General features: G+C 43.4%; 1 protein-coding gene across 4 annotated transcripts in view; it reads right to left on the reverse strand.

Annotated features, from left to right (window-relative positions):
* The window catches only part of LOC139612790 (atrial natriuretic peptide receptor 1-like), an 83,782-nt gene that overhangs the window by 34,753 nt on the left and 33,005 nt on the right, over positions 1–16,024 (reverse strand). For all 4 annotated transcript variants that reach the window (XM_071468789.1, XM_071468788.1, XM_071468787.1 and 1 more), the window contains 3 exons: positions 13,645–13,832; positions 10,650–10,763; positions 5,043–5,178 (listed from right to left, as the gene is read on the reverse strand). In XM_071468789.1, coding sequence (XP_071324890.1) covers positions 5,043–5,178; positions 10,650–10,763; positions 13,645–13,832 — 438 coding nt within the window. The remainder of the gene's footprint in view (positions 1–5,042; positions 5,179–10,649; positions 10,764–13,644; positions 13,833–16,024) is intronic.

The following is a 16,024-nucleotide window of genomic DNA, read 5'->3' on the forward strand; positions in this document are numbered from 1 at the left end:
TTCATAGAGCGACAGATTCTCTTGAAAGAATCTTTTTTCAGGTAGAATCTGATATCATCTGGTTTGTGTTTTATGACTCAAACAGTGATGGATGACGCTTGAATGCAGCTCTCCTTTCTTCTCCACCTCGTCACTGTTTCCTGTGACAGCAGAGGGGGTTTTTGGTGGAGGTCAGAGGGCAGGACTGTAAAGATAAACGGATACTTTGAGGTAGAAATGATGAATCTCTGCAGAACTCTTTACTGTAACGAGACGCAGACCGGTGAGCAGGGAGTGAGACACGCCAGCCGGCTTCCTGCATGACTCTGCAATGATGAAAGATTTTTAATACCTTGCTGCTGAAACACATCAGTTCAGAGAAACACACAGTGAAGAAGATGGTCTCTCTTTACTGAGGCTTCAGTGACTCTCAGTACTGTACAATGATAACTTGTTGGGCCTCAGAAACCTGACGAACATTTACATCCACTCATTTGGGGGCAAACATCAGTAAAGCTTCAAGTATCAACATTTAAAGTAAAAAGTAAAAAGAGGAAAGCTTCACACAATCAATGATAAACTGAAAAAAGAGAGATTTGACAGATTTGACTTAACTTTAACTTTGAAAAAGTGTCGGACAAACTCAAAGACTTGACACAAAGAATTAAGTAAAATCCAAGTTAACTCTAAACTTTTCTTTTGCTGCAGTGAGGAAGCAGGAAGCCGTCGTGCTGCTAAAGAAAGACCGACTTCATCATCCTTTTTTATCTTAACTGAGGCTGAGGTGGAGTCACATCAGGTAGAAACACAGTTCTTCTTCTTCAGATGTTGGCAAACAGGCCTTTGGTGCCCGAGCATCGTTAACTCTCGCCAGATTGAACGACGCTAATGTTTGTGTTCATTAGTTGCAAATGTTCAGTTCACGGTTCACTACAACACATTCAATGAACGCTGCTCAACCCTGCAAACTATACACCACAAACCCATCAACACACAAACCTCCAGACAGAAAAAAACAAGCAAACCAAAAAATAACTATTCAAAATTTAAAATTATGAGTCACAGATTCATATAAAGTTCCTCCTGACATGTTTTAAACTCTGTAAAAATCCTCTGCTATGATTCATATTTTGTTTAAAATAGTTTTCACACATAAAAAGTGAACCAAAAAAAACTCAGCTAAAAGCTCATCTAATCTGATTTCCTGACTGAGAAACCTGGATCAGGCCTTGGCCCCACCCACCACCTGCTAGCTCCAGGTGTCCAGGTGAAAGAGCAGAGAGGATGAAGATGTTAGAGGAGGAAACATCAGAGACTCAGCCTCATGTTGGAGCCTCAGTCAGACCCAGACTCAGATGAGGAGTCTGCTGAGACCAGAATCAGAGACTAGCAGACGGATCAGAACCGTTAGCGCAGTTAGCATCTTTTATTTGTTTATGTGGTTTGTTAGCTTGTAACTGGCAGTGGCTGACACAGTGTTAGTGGTTGTGCTAATGCTAACTCTGGCTCTCTGTACTGACAAGGTTTCAGGTGTATTTTATGAGATTATCATTGGTTCACTGCAGTTCCAGGAGGAAACACTCAGGCATGGTGTTGACTGATTATTTCACTCATCATGTGTCTTTATTATATAAAAACATCATTAACGAGGTGAAACACTTGATTTTCATTGGAGGCTCTTTAATGCTTCTCATTTATTTCATACACTGATTCCTCAACAACACTAGAAATCCTGATTGTCATAACAGCGGCTCAGGCAATAAAACCTAGAATCACTGGTATCAAGTTTTACTTTGATGATTTTCAGACCACAGGACTTCAGACGTTTAGATACATGTGGCTGAAAAGTAAAAGCTCAGATTTGAGCCTCGTCTCTACAGCATCTTACTGACTGTTCAGTCCTAACTACACCCTGAAATCTCTACACCAACACAAAGGTGTACCTAGGTGTTTAGCCTTTAAATCACCATGTTCCAGCTGTGTGTTACTAAGCCTCTGTGTTTTAACAGCTGCAGACAAATAAGCTTTGATTTCCTGCTGCGCTGATATCAGAGCAGAACATACTGTACATTCTTAAAAGGTTGCAAAGAAATCTGGCATCAGCGGAGGGTGCAGCGTTACAGATATGAGCTTTAAGATAAGCTCTCTAAAGAGGGAAGTGACTACACAATGAGAGCGACAGAAGCCAACAACGCGAGAATTGGTCTGAGGTTAAAGGTCCACATTTATCAGTGATCTCAGAAGTTACGTTAGACATTAAAGTGACGCTAAAAAGAATTAATTATGAAGTTTGTAAATACAGACGCAGATTGTCAAGGCAGAAAAAAATGACTGAGTCCAAAATTATCTATTAATTAAGTAATAAGTAAAAAGAAAAACATAGGAAATCCTTCATATTTCTAAAAACTTCTGTCGTCATGGCAACAACTCCTCCAACCAGAACAACCACACAGATTTTCTTCAACCCTCTGATACGACCCAGCAGTGTCTCCTGAATTAGCGCCTCTACGATGGCAGGTACAGACATTGGTTGTCATGGTTACAATAATAAACACGTGGACTGCACTGAGAACAGCGTACCTAGCTTCGTCACCATGGAAAAGTTGGTGACCTCCTCCTGACGTGGACTTTGTCGCTCTATAAACTACGTCACTGCACTTTTCCCTTTGCTCCTGTCATCATTACTACGACCACTAGATGTCGCCTAGCAACAAAACCTAACTATGGGTCATAGTAACCTGCTGACAGACGACCTGTGGGCTCGTTTTTACAGGACAGTCTCGATTGGCAGTATTTATATCAATGTAGACACAGTGGGAACAACAGGGACCGACCACAACAGAACCTGAAGATGACACTGTGGTTTCAGGTGGTAAATGATGTGGATTCTAATTTCATAAAAAAATAAGACATCAACTTCACAAAGTGAAGCTGGAGAAAACAACAGTCTGTTCAGATCAAACAATATATGTGTCTGCACTGATCAGTTAAAATAAACTAAGTCCAGAGGCAGAGAAGCTGATTAGCATCAGGCTCATTATGGTTTCCCGCCACCCACCATCTCAAAACCTGACCTTACAGATGTTTGTAGAGCAGCTGGAGAAGTCCTCTACCAGATGTTCAAAGGTGAAGAAAAAGAAAAGACTGCGCAGAGCTTAGAGTGGTAGTTAAACTGGTAGTGGATGAGCAAAGAAAAGCAATTTAGATTTTTATAAAGCTCATAAATATATGATAATTAAGTAGAGTTAGGGTTAAACAGTCATCATTCTGTAGTTATTAAATATTTATATTACATTCACTCAAATCATCGACAGAATCAAACATTTTGGATTTAAAAACGATATTTTCTCAGTCATCTCTCCCAGAGGATCTGATATGATCTCCCAGAATCCACTGATAATAACCCCAGCAGTGTATCATGATGAGTTCGACCTCAGGGTCAGCCGTCATTTCATGTGAGTGGGTGCAGCTTTTCGGATTTCATGGTAAACCTCCAGCATTAATTCAACTCTGAGTGTGAATGGGACTAAATTATAGCTCTCGTGCATCAGATGAGCACGCTCAGGTGCAGGGAGGTGGGAGGGGGTGTTGTCAAGTAGTTTGAATGAAACTCCAGATGTTCAACATCCACACTACTGCTGCTTCACACCCAACAGAACCAGCAGGGATTCTATAGCTGACAGCTGATGGGAAGCTGATGTTTGAGGTTTCCAGATGTGCAACAGGTCTGAATGCTTAAAGGATCGTTTTCAGCTTCATGTGACTACATTAACAAACAGCAAACAAAGAGCTAAACTGTTCCACAGTGGAACCAGAACCTACAGATGCACAGGACAGAACAAAAGGATTGGGAAACACAGGTGCACCACCAGGCTGCTGAAAGGGATGGGAGTCTGAGGACCGGTCCTCCGGCAGGTTAGAGGCTGCAGAGTGGAGCAGCATCTGGTAAAACTGGTAAAAGTGGAGCAACCTGGGATGCCATGAGTTACTGGTGAGCTGTCTGGAGGTGTTCTGGGCTTATCGACAAAACACCAAGGAAGTATGGCGTCCACCTAATGACCACCTATACCTACACCTCCACTCAATGTCTGCCAATTACAATACAGGATTGTAAAACCAAGTCCTATGAGCGCTAGCAGTTAGATCACTGATCACTTTTTCCACCAAAATTAGTGGGTGTAAGCAGGTTTCTTTTAAATGTGAGTAAACCTGGTAATAAAAGACGATTGACCCCTTTTCCACTCCCAGTCGAGACTGAGGACACACACAACTACAAGGACAAACTTACAGAGCACACACACAGAAGCAGTGGAGAGAGAGTGAGCTGCTGGCCACAGGGCAGACTGGTAAAAACAGATCCGTCCCATCTCATCCCCGGGTTGATACTCATGTAAAGTGTTGCTCGACTTTGATCTGTGAGTGTGTTTTTAAAACTTATTTCAGGGCTGCAGCTCAATCTTTCATCTGATCGCAGTGTAGCTGTGGTGTTTCTGGTGTAACAGCACCGTGCTGGGCAGGTGACAGGTCTGTTTCCAGAGTCCAGGGGCAAAAATTTGTGGTTTCACCCAGGTGTTGTGTTTACATCAACGCTAATTGGAGCCTGAGCCAATAATTACCCACGTCTCCTGCAGAGTCATTGGACCAAGGTGTGAATGCTGATTGAACCATTTTCCACTGCCGACAAAAGCCTGATATTAGCAGGTCTTAGTAAACACCAGCACTGACCACCTTTCAGCCAACCAGATTCAAACACAACTGGCTGACACGCGTTTATTTTGGTCACACAAACTCAAGACACAAACAATTTGTTCATTTTTAGAGTTTAAACAGCACAGACAGAAACAGATGATTTGACACATGATAACAGCTGTGCGTACCATGAAACCCGCCACCACACCCTTTCATCTGAGCAACTGAAGCAAATTCTAACACCTGTATGACCTGCACCGTGTCATACAGGTCAAACAGCAAATCCTAAAACCAAAACATGATACAGAGCCTTATGAAGGTGAACACTGCAGCACAAATAGACATGAAATGACATAAAAAAACGTTGCACTGACCACGGAAGGTTCGATTCCACATCCTATCGGTGACGACTTTGCCCCGAGGTCGACTTCCGGACACAGACATGCTCTCGTTCAGAGCGTGAGCGTAGAGCATCAGACCATCGTAGAAACCTCCAGCTATGATGTTCATCTGGAAGACAGGCATCAGAAGAAATAAAAAACTTCACCAAATACATTTTATTCTTGTTTTTCTCTTTTGCATTCACTTCTCTGGACCAGAGTCACATTACATTTATTTATCTATTATTTTACATTTACTCATTTGGCAGATGCTTTTACCCAATGCGACGATTCATAATTCTTTATCGTCTCTAATTTTCCCTGTGAAACGAGTATATTCATCCAAACCTCATCATAACCATCTCCCGCTCTGAACAGCTCGGCGCTGAGATGAGTTTATTTTAGCACAGTGTGGTGAGAACAGCTGACTGCTGCCTGTTCAACCCTGAAACACACACTGATTGCACTTTAATTGCATTTGAAACGGGACCATTAACAGCTGCTATTGATGTCACTCTGTTATACTGGAAAGACCAACCAGTCCACTTAGAGTAAAATCAATTCAAGATTACCCATAATCCTCTCTGATGGGGCCTGCCTGTAATGATGGTGATTTGGGTGTCTGAGCAGATCACATTCACTGCTGAATTTGAATAAACAGCAAGAATGAGTCAGACAACCTGAACAGTCCAAAAGTGTGTGGAGAGACAAACAGCCCAACAATATGTGATACAGTCGTTGCTCTTCAGCCTCAACTCTTCTAGTTTCAGTCTTTCAAGCATATTCAAGCACAAGATGCTGAACCTGCTGCAGGGATTCACCCCCAGTCAGACAGGCGAGCATCAGTGAGGGTCAACACTGATGCTGGTGATGAGGTCTGGTTCTGGTTCATCCTAAAGGTGTAGGAGGAGGCTGAGATCAGGGCTCTGTGCAGACCAGTCAAGGTCCTCCACACCAAACTGGGAAAATTAGTTCTTTCCAGAGCTGGTTTTGTGCAGGTGAGGACTGAAATGTTGAAACACACACAAACTGTTGATGCAAAGTTAGAAAAACACTATTAAGATTCATTTCACTAGAAAACCAACATGTAGGAAAGTATATTTTCTTAGTGCCACAAGAAACAGGGCAGCTGTTGGTCTGTTTGTGTTGTTTGTTTTTAGTGCCAGAACAGATGGAAAAGTTTTTTCTTTCTAGGGATGTAGGTTCATATCCCAGACAAGCCTCCATTTATGTTACAACCCACCTTGTTTTTGGGGGAAAGTGAAGCAACATAAACCAGATCTGATTGGTGAAGGAAAGTGAAAGAAAGGAAAGGTGGTGGTTGGGATGACAGCTGCTGAAATGGGGCGAACTGGGCGCAGAAGATATGGCTTCCCATAGCTGCAGCCAATCACAAAGCAGGATCTGCACATCCAAATTAGCACACCACAGAAAGAGTCACAAACACAGAACTCCCTTTGAATTATAAAAAAATCACAAGCCCAGTATATCCTAAATTACAGGGAAATTCCTATTGCACGTCTTAGATTTCTGAGTGACATTGCTGTAGCATTGAAAAAGCTACAGAATTTCTCATTTTTGTTTTTAGTTTTAGTTTAGAGGTTAAAGCAGTTAAAGGCTGTTGCTGGAAGAGTCAAAATTATCTGATATTCCCAAAAATCTCAACCTTCCTCTGAACACATGCTGCAGTTCAGATCTGAACTTGTGACCTCTGCACAGTGATGGACCTTTAATTGCGATGTCTGGCCGACAACACTGGCTGCACACGGTGCTTGAATAATTAACGTTTGCCGGCCTGGGGCTGTGAGAAAGCAGCGCGAAGCCCTGGTTAATGGTTAAAAAATACAGGACTGGAAATTACAGAAATCATCCGGTCCTGTCGTCTGACTGCGTTTAATGAGGGCGCTCCAGCTGAGCAAGAGAAACACCACAACACACAGAATACACAGGACGGAGGTCAAAGGTCGTCAGTCAAGGTAAAGTAGTTCATAAAATGTATTATGTAATTTTTGTGTTTGCTGCCATCTGTCTTTCTTTTTGCTTTGACGTATCCTGTTACTCTACATGTATTGTGTGTGTGTGTGTGTGTGTGTCTGTGTGTGTGTCTGTGTGTATGTCTGTGTGTGTGAGTGTGTGTATGTGTGTGTGTGTGTGTGTGTTAACTACATTAGCGTCCCTCAGCTGTCTGTCAGCTTCTGATTAGCTGGCCTCACAGCTGCCAGACAACCTGCCTACTTAACACGCACACATATGGTGGCTGATAAGGGACAAACTGGAGTCCCCTGATACGTTTGGATGCCTTCCGGCTTTAGGGAAAGTGACTGTAGCCCACATTAAACAGCTAGTACCTGACTGTTGTGAAGGAACAGTCCAACATTTTGTGGGAGATGGATGCAGTGCAGAGACGGGTCACAGGAGGAAACTGCTGGTCGGCTTCCATCAGAACAGAAAAGAAACGCACCTTCCTGGAGTTATCTCTCAGAAACAGCGTTCTCTCCTTTGATTAACGTTATGCTTTTATGAAAATAAAAAAATAACTTTGTACCTGGCAAGAAAGAAGAGCCACAGCAAATGATGATATCACAGTGTACTGACATGCCCTGGAGTACACCTCTACATCACTGCACCAAGATAAGGAGTCGAACCACAGGAGGAAAGCTAAAACTAAACCCTCAGATTAAGTTGGATTGCTGTTATTAAAGCTCGAGTTCCTGTTGATGTTTCACAATAAAAGCTTCCAGTGAAGGATAGACACTGCTTTAAAATCAAAATGTATTTATACTGATCATTTGTTTTGACAAATACTTTTTGAAAGAAACATAATTTCTGCATGAGCAACTATCCTCCAGAGTACTGCGCTGGTAGTGTAACACCTGCTGTCCTACACAGACACAGACTCCAGACTCTGGAGGGTCAAGAAGGACAAGGAGGAAGCTACTTAAGACGCAGGAAAGAGGCAGCCGCTTTTCCAAAAATCTCCCTGGGACCGGGTGCATGAAACTCTTCATGCACAAAAACAGCCTCATGTCCACTTCCACACGCAGACACACACATTATCACCTGTTTTTACATCAGTGATTTTGCTTGCACCAGTTGAACCTGGCTGTGCTACATCGGTGATTTCCTACGAACAAGCTGTGTCTCCTGCAGCTTTTGCACATTTCTGGAGACGAGAGAGAAAACGGTTCTTGAATTCAGCTTCATTGTCAAGTGTCACTCCTTTTATTCCTGCCTCCACTTCCAGATAAAGCTTTTATTTTGGTCTATACTGATCTCTCTCAGCCGTTTCTGAGCAGGCTTTTCACGTCTGACACTTTGCTCTTCATCTCCAGCTCGTCTGATTGTGCTGGGATCTCTTTAGAAAAGGTCTGCAGTGTATGAGCTGCACACATTCTCCCTCCACATCTGTTCACATCTGGCCCCTGGTTTGTGTGTGTTGTTTCAAAGCTTTCACTTTCAACTGGCAGTAATGTATTTGACATTTCTCTCTCTCACACACACACACACACACACACACACACACACACACACACACACACACACACACACAGGCCTGCTGTTCTTTAGAAAATACCACAGCTGATTTGAATATTTTTCCATCACCGTTTCTGTATCTGGATATCCGTTTTATTAACCCCCCCCCCTTCCTGTTTGTGTTTACCACTGAAGCAGCAGGGAGAAAAATCTGCTCTCTGCTCATAATCACACACACACTCATAGACAATCATTGCTGATGACATGGCGTTCTTACCAGCAGACTGTTAAACTGGCAAAATCTGATTTTCCACATTTGCTGTTTTATTAACACAAAACATTTTCGCACACTGATGCTTTGATTTAATGAACTTTTGTAGAGATTTGGTGCAAGATAAAAAAACAGTTCAGTATTAATGCTCTAACTTTCTCCAACAAAACATTGTTGTGAGAACCTTGTTGTGTCTATCAGGCACCATCCTGCTGCTCCAAATACTCACTAGAGCCTCAAATGTGGATTAATCTGCTGCTGAAAACAGTCCCAAACAAATCCAATGTTTCCTCCTGTTTGTTTTTGGTCTTTTTATAGAATCTGTTGACATAACAAGAATATAGATCTGTTTGTCCATCTATCTTTAAAGTTCCATATTTTACTCTTCTCCTGGGTTTTATTTCAAGTGTTGATCTCCATCAGAAGATATATTTGTAGTTTTAAGAACCAAAAATCATCTCAGTGTAGTTTTACATCTCCTCTCTCTGGCTTCTCTTTGGAGCTCTAGTAACAACAGGTCAGTCAGCCAATCAGAGGAGAGGCTCAGTGAAACCAAATCCTGCAAGGTTGGATGGTGGGTCCAGGTGGGCGGGGCTTGGGGAGTGGCCGAGGTCGGTGACTGCTTTGTTGTGACATCACAAAGTTCCAGAAGTCCTGACGGCTGGTTTTAAGGCTCAGTTTCTGAATACAGGCTGTGTGCATTTCTCTGTGGACTGAGGCTTTGATACTTTCACAGTATTAATATAGAACCTAGACCTGCTTTATAATCACAAACACATGGACATCTACCTTTAGAAATCACAGCACAAGCTTAAATTCTGAATTAAGACTTGTTAAGTAAGTCAGAATTGTTGTCTTTGTTTTTCTTTTGAGATCTGTGTGTGTGTGTGTGTGTGTGTGTGTGTGTGTGTGTGTGTGTGTGTGTCTCTGTCTGTGATATGAATATGTCACCCTGAGCCTCTGTGACAGTGACAGGATAAGATCAGTAGACTAAATTAGCTCCTTCACTCTGAACTGTCTCAGTCTTCCAGCGTCCCCCACAGTGCTAATTACATATTTGCATAACAATCTCTTTTTTCATCTAGACATTGTTGATATTTTCCCCAGCTGAAATTATCAGTTGCATTATGTTTAATAACCAAATATCCTCTGTTATTATTAAATTATATTTGTCTTTGTCCACAGGCAGTGAGACACCTCCCAGATTCCCACAAATGTGATGCTGATTTTGTTTCCAGAGAATGAATTTTAAATCATCTTGTGACTTTTCCTGTAGTCGTTTAATCACTGTGTTGCTGATAAAACAAACAAGCTTCAGTGCAGTTTTACATCTCCTCTCTCAGGCTTCTCTCTAGAGCTCTAGTAACAACAGGTCAGTCAGAAGAGAGGATCTGAGCCTCTCTTATGATTGGCTGTTTTTTGAGTGATCCAATGAAAATCTAGCAGATTTCAGGTAAACACTCAGAGAAACCAAATCCTGCAAGGTTGGATGGTGGGTCCAGGTGGGCGGGGCTTGGGGAGTGGCTGAGAGCGATGACTGCTTTGTTGTGACATCACAAAGTTCCAGAAGTCCTGACGGCTGGTTTTAAGGCTCAGTTTCTGAATACAGGCTGTGTGCATTTCTCTGTGGACTGAGGCTTTGATACTTTCACAGTATTAATATAGAACCTAGACCTGCTTTATAATCACAAACACATGGACATCTACCTTTAGACTGGATGGAGCTTTCAAGTTTTTTTTTATATTCATGCTCACTGCATCCAGATCACCAGCGCGCGCGCACACACACACACACACACACACACACACACACACACACACACACACACACACACACACACACACACACCACTCACCAATGTGTCTCCAATGGTGTAGTTGAACATTTTCTTGGCGTCCGTCTTCAGGTTGCTGACGAACTCTCTGTACTCAGGGTTCTGAGGCTCTCGGTACGTCAGGATCTTCACACTCTGAGAACAGGAAGAGCAGGATTTTGAAATAACCTGATCAACACAAACTGATCACAGACCAAATGTCGTTCTATATAATGATGATAACCATGATGAAGGAATAAATGGCTGCATTTATACAATGTTTTATCCAAGCTGAAAGCTCACGCCACAATTTTTATCAATGATGGGGAAGCAGCTAATAAAAAAGGACCCATGTTTAATTTTAGTGAAACAAAGATCAGCACAACAACATCAACAAATTCACCGCCTGTCTGAGAACCACTGTTTTCATTTAAATCAGTTTGGAAATCTTTGATTTCCCACCAGTCTCATAACTGAGCTCAGTCAGCTGTTAATTTAAATCATTTAAATGAGCAAATTAAAATGAAAATCTGCTTCTCTGGAGAGAATCAGTCAAGCTGTTTCTGTGAATTCCTCTGCTGTGAGAAAGCAGCTGAATGTCTCTGCTCTGTTTAACTGTTTCCTCTCCAAACACTCTCATGTCTGAGTGCAGCTCCTCCGATGTCTTTGGTCTTGGTGACCGGTCATCCACATCGGAGCGCCGCTCCGAGTCGATCATTGACTTCAGACTGTCCAAGGCTTCACTGGCTTTCAACAGAGCAGCTCCAGCATCATTCACAGCGCTTGTTCTATCAGTGAGAGCAGCTTCTAGATCCTTCCTTCGGAGTGCCGCGGCTCATCCTTCATCTTTATTTACCCAGGCAGGCGGCGCTTCACCTGACTGCACTCTCACTCATCTGCACCTGTTACAGCTGACTAGTGTGACCCCTCCCTCCAACAAGCACAGCAACACTTAAAAACATTAGTTTGTAAGACGTGTTCGACCATGTTGGAAATCAAAAGTGTGTATCGTCACAGGCAGGCAGGAAATATAATACTGTTTGAATATAAGGATTACTGCACATATTTCCAGACAGTCCCTGTAAAAACGTTCATAGTGGTGCACTTAGATAATCAAACTAAGCAGCAGCCTCTGTGGCTGGAAAGTGAAGCATCAACACTGAGGTGCTAAAAGCTGCAGTTCCTCTAATGACCACTAGAGTCTGGCTCCAGCGGTGAGTCAGTCCCCAGAGACTCACATGTTCAAATGTCCAACTTTACAGCAGAAAGAAACATGTTTACAGCCTGGTACAGAAACTGTTCTGGTCTCTAGAGATCATTTCCTCCTTCATGACAACTGTACGGCTGAATTTTATAGAACTCTCCTGTTTACCTTTATTAAGGACTGAAGTGATGTAGAATTGATCTTTGAGTGACAGGTGGATGCCGTCACCGTTGGCTGTCTGCTTGGTGTCACCTCAGCTAATTTGAGTCACTACACGTGACCTCTCGGCTGTGTTTGTGGTGTTGGTGCCTTCTGGTTTTGATTGCTTTTGATTTCTGATTTTTCATGGAAATATCTGACAGGTCATATGACTTGTTGTTGGTGAACTGACTAACAGAATGTGAGGAAGTCGGTGCCTTTGTTTATTTATATCTTAGCATGGTACATGGTACATTAGCAGGTATCGCTGCTGTCTGCGCTTACCATAAGCTTGTTAGCGAAGCTTGTTAACTAGCTAATTATCCAACAAATGAATTACCCGGGGGTTAGCCTTTGAGCAAGATACCCATATGCTCAGCTGTGCTAATGCTGCTAATGGGAGCGTATGCTTGCCACAAACCAGCATGCACCAGTGTCTCGGCTCTACACACACTCCACCTCTTTGCCCATTTTTGGATTGGCCGAAAGTTAGGGGCGGAGTCAGGCACCGCCAAGATGGCAACGGCAGATCAGATCACTCTGAGCTTCAAAACCGCTCTTCAGAAACCTGCTGTTGCCGTCACAGAAGCTACATCCATCTGTATTTACAGTCTATGGTTTAAACGAAACCTGCCATTAAGCATGACGGAGAATATCAGAATTATTTTACTCCTCATTTTAATCAAATCTCATTTTAAAAGAAAGTTCTTGCACCTTTGGTTTTAAAAGGACACCAGCTGGAAGCCCCCAACTCCAACCTGAGGTGTGGTCGACGCAGTCCCACGGGGTCAAGACTGTCTGAACATTTCTAAATAACCAGCTTTTATTAGTCCACAAAAATGAACCGTTTTCCGTTAAGAGAAATTAAAGCTACAGAGAAGAAGATTTTCAAGGTTTTTTTGGGGGAAATCTTTGGACGGTTAAAGCCTTTGAGTCATTATACGATTAAGTGTTGAGTCTTGATGATTTCTAATTCGCCTCCTAACCTGGATTCAGTTTGTTGTCACCTCAAGAAACACGTCCAGATAAATCTGCTCTGTGATAGATTTGAAAGTGTCTGTCTGACTCTCTGTGGAGCTGAGAGAGGACATCAAAGTCCGCACAACAAAAAGAGAAAGAAAGAAAGGTGGAGAGATGGAGAGGAGGAGGAGGAGGAGGAAAACAAATGCAATTTGTTATCTGCTCGACACGACTTTAACACCTCAGAAAAACAGGAGCAGGGAGCAGACAATAATTCCTCTGGGGGAGGAGGCTGTGTGTGTATGAATACATGATGTGTGTGTCAGTGGAGGGTAAAGCCAATTTTAAGTACAAAAGAGATAGAGATGGAGATGGGAGAGAAAACACTCAAAGAGAGGTCTGGGAAATCAGGTTTCTGCGACCAGCTGACGTCAGACACTCGGGGGGGGGGGGGGGGGCGGGGGGGGGGGGCAGCAGGTTGGTGTTTAACCCCTCACCCACCAGGCTGCAGTTACCTTTAGCCGTGTTGTTTATCTGCCACCAACCACTTATGCTGCAGCATCGTGTACACAATTCCTGGAAGCTGGAAACGTCCTATTTGTTGCATGGCCCTAACCCTAACCCATGAACTGTGACACTGAGAGATCATTAATGTTTTGAAGATGAGCGCCGTACCTGGAAGGCCTCCTTTGCGATGACATCGTCCTCATCTCCTCGCGCCCACGGCTGTCTGTGCTTGGTGTTCAGGCTGTCTCCGAACACGTCGATGTAGAAGAAGACGTACTGCTCGTGAGGAAGATCAGCTCGCCGGAACTCAACCATCAGCTTCCTGAAGACGTCCGGAGAGCAGCAGACAAACAGCACTGTGATAAAAGAGACACAGGAGGCTGGTGTCAGTCAGGGTTCAGCCACTGAAGCACAGGAACCGTTAGTGACGACGTTTAAACCCATTCATCTTATAACATCACAGTTTATAATTTACTGAGACAGACACGGACCATGTTAGATCACTGGCCATTGCATCTTTTTCAACACTTGAACTGGCTCAAAACACATGGAGATGTCCAAAAGGTCAGAGGTCACTGAAGTGAGAGATGCAGGTTTCAATCAGCGTGTCCCAGAACACACTCGCTCCGAGGAAGTGAAGTGATCACACTGGCAGAATACACAGTAAATACCGTCCAGCTGATTTGTGAGTGTGATGTTGATGGATGCTATTTTTCCCCAGTGAAAGGAGCCAATCACAGCTGGAAATTATTAAAATTGACTGTGAATGTTGGTGAAATGGCTCCAATAAAATCTTAGAAAACAGAGAGCTGAGTAAATATGAGCAAAAATAGGTCAGTGTCAGTGCAGAGACAAGAAAAAACACTGAAAACAGAAAGATGCTCAAAAGATTGTTTGGGTGAGGAATAAATTCAACTTGAAGGAAGTTTTTCACCGAGCTGTTTCCTTTTTTTGAACCTTTTAAACCGACAGATTGTCACCAAACTTCATTAGACCAAACTCCTGATTCACAAATCGACCCAGAGCAGCAGGACGGCAGCTTTCTACGATCAGAGCCAATCAGGAGCAAATATCTGTGTCGCTGCTTTTCTGGTCCCTCCGCCATGACATGAGTCCTCAGTGTGTTTGTCAATGGTATCAGCATCAGTAAGGTGATCAATAACGTGGTGGTGAGTCGGCACCGTGGTCTATACAGGTCGCAGAGAGTGACTCAGACAGCTGCCACCTCCACCACCTCCGCCCTCACACTGACTCATCTGTCAGTGGGGAGCATCAATGGGATTTATCACAAACGGGTGTGTGTGTGTGTGTGTGTGTGTGTGTGTGTGTGTGTGTGTGTGTTGTCTTCTCTAGGAACCTTAGCCGTTCAGTTCTGTAGTTACACTGAGAAAAATGCATCAGGCCTCTGAGGAAAGTAGAGGAGCAGAGACTCAGACAAAATCAATAAGTTATTGATGTGAGGCTCTCAGCTAACAGTCAGCTAACAGTCAGCTAACAGTCAGCTAACACTCAGGTTACACTGAGCTAACAGTCAGCTAACACTCAGGTTACACTGAGCTAACAGTCAGCAAACAGTCAGCTAACAGTCAGCTAACAGTCAGCTAACACTCAGGTTACACTGAGCTAACAGTCAGCTAACACTCAGCTAACAGTCAGCTAACACTCAGGTTACACTGAGCTAACAGTCAGCAAACAGTCAGCTAACAGTCAGCTAACAGTCAGCTAACACTCAGGTTACACTGAGCTAACAGTCAGCTAACACTCAGCTAACAGTCAGCTAACAGTCAGCTAACAGTCAGGTTACACTGAGCTAACAGTCAGCTAACAGTCAGCTAACACTCAGGTTACACTGAGCTAACAGTCAGCTAACACTCAGGTTACACTGAGCTAACAGTCAGCTAATAGTCAGCTAACAGTCAGCTAACACTCGGGTTACACTGAGCTAACAGTCAGCTAACAGTCAGCTAACACTCAGGTTACACTGGGCTAACAGTCAGCTAACAGTCAGGTTACACTGAGCTAACACTCAGGTTACACTCAGGTTACACTGGGCTAACAGTCAGCTAACACTCAGGTTACACTGAGCTAACAGTCAGCTAATAGTCAGCTAACAGTCAGCTAACACTCAGGTTACACTGAGCTAACAGTCAGCTAACAGTCAGCTAACACTCAGGTTACACTGAGCTAACAGTCAGCTAACACTCAGGTTACACTGGGCTAACAGTCAGCTAACACTCAGGTTACACTGAGCTAACAGTCAGCTAACAGTCAGGTTACACTGAGCTAACACTCAGGTTACACTCAGGTTACACTGGGCTAACAGTCAGCTAACACTCAGGTTACACTGAGCTAACAGTCAGCTAATAGTCAGCTAACAGTCAGCTAACACTCAGGTTACACTGAGCTAACAGTCAGCTAACAGTCAGCTAACACTCAGGTTACACTGAGCTAACAGTCAGCTAACACTCAGGTTACACTGGGCTAACAGTCAGCTAACAGTCAGGTTACACTGAGCTAACACTCAGGTTACACTCAGGTTACACTGGGC

Source organism: Trachinotus anak, unplaced genomic scaffold (assembly GCF_046630095.1).
Source record: "Trachinotus anak isolate AG129_WGS33_773 ecotype Australia unplaced genomic scaffold, CSIRO_AGI_Tana_v1 ptg000032l, whole genome shotgun sequence".
Taxonomy (NCBI): Eukaryota; Metazoa; Chordata; class Actinopteri; order Carangiformes; family Carangidae; genus Trachinotus; species Trachinotus anak.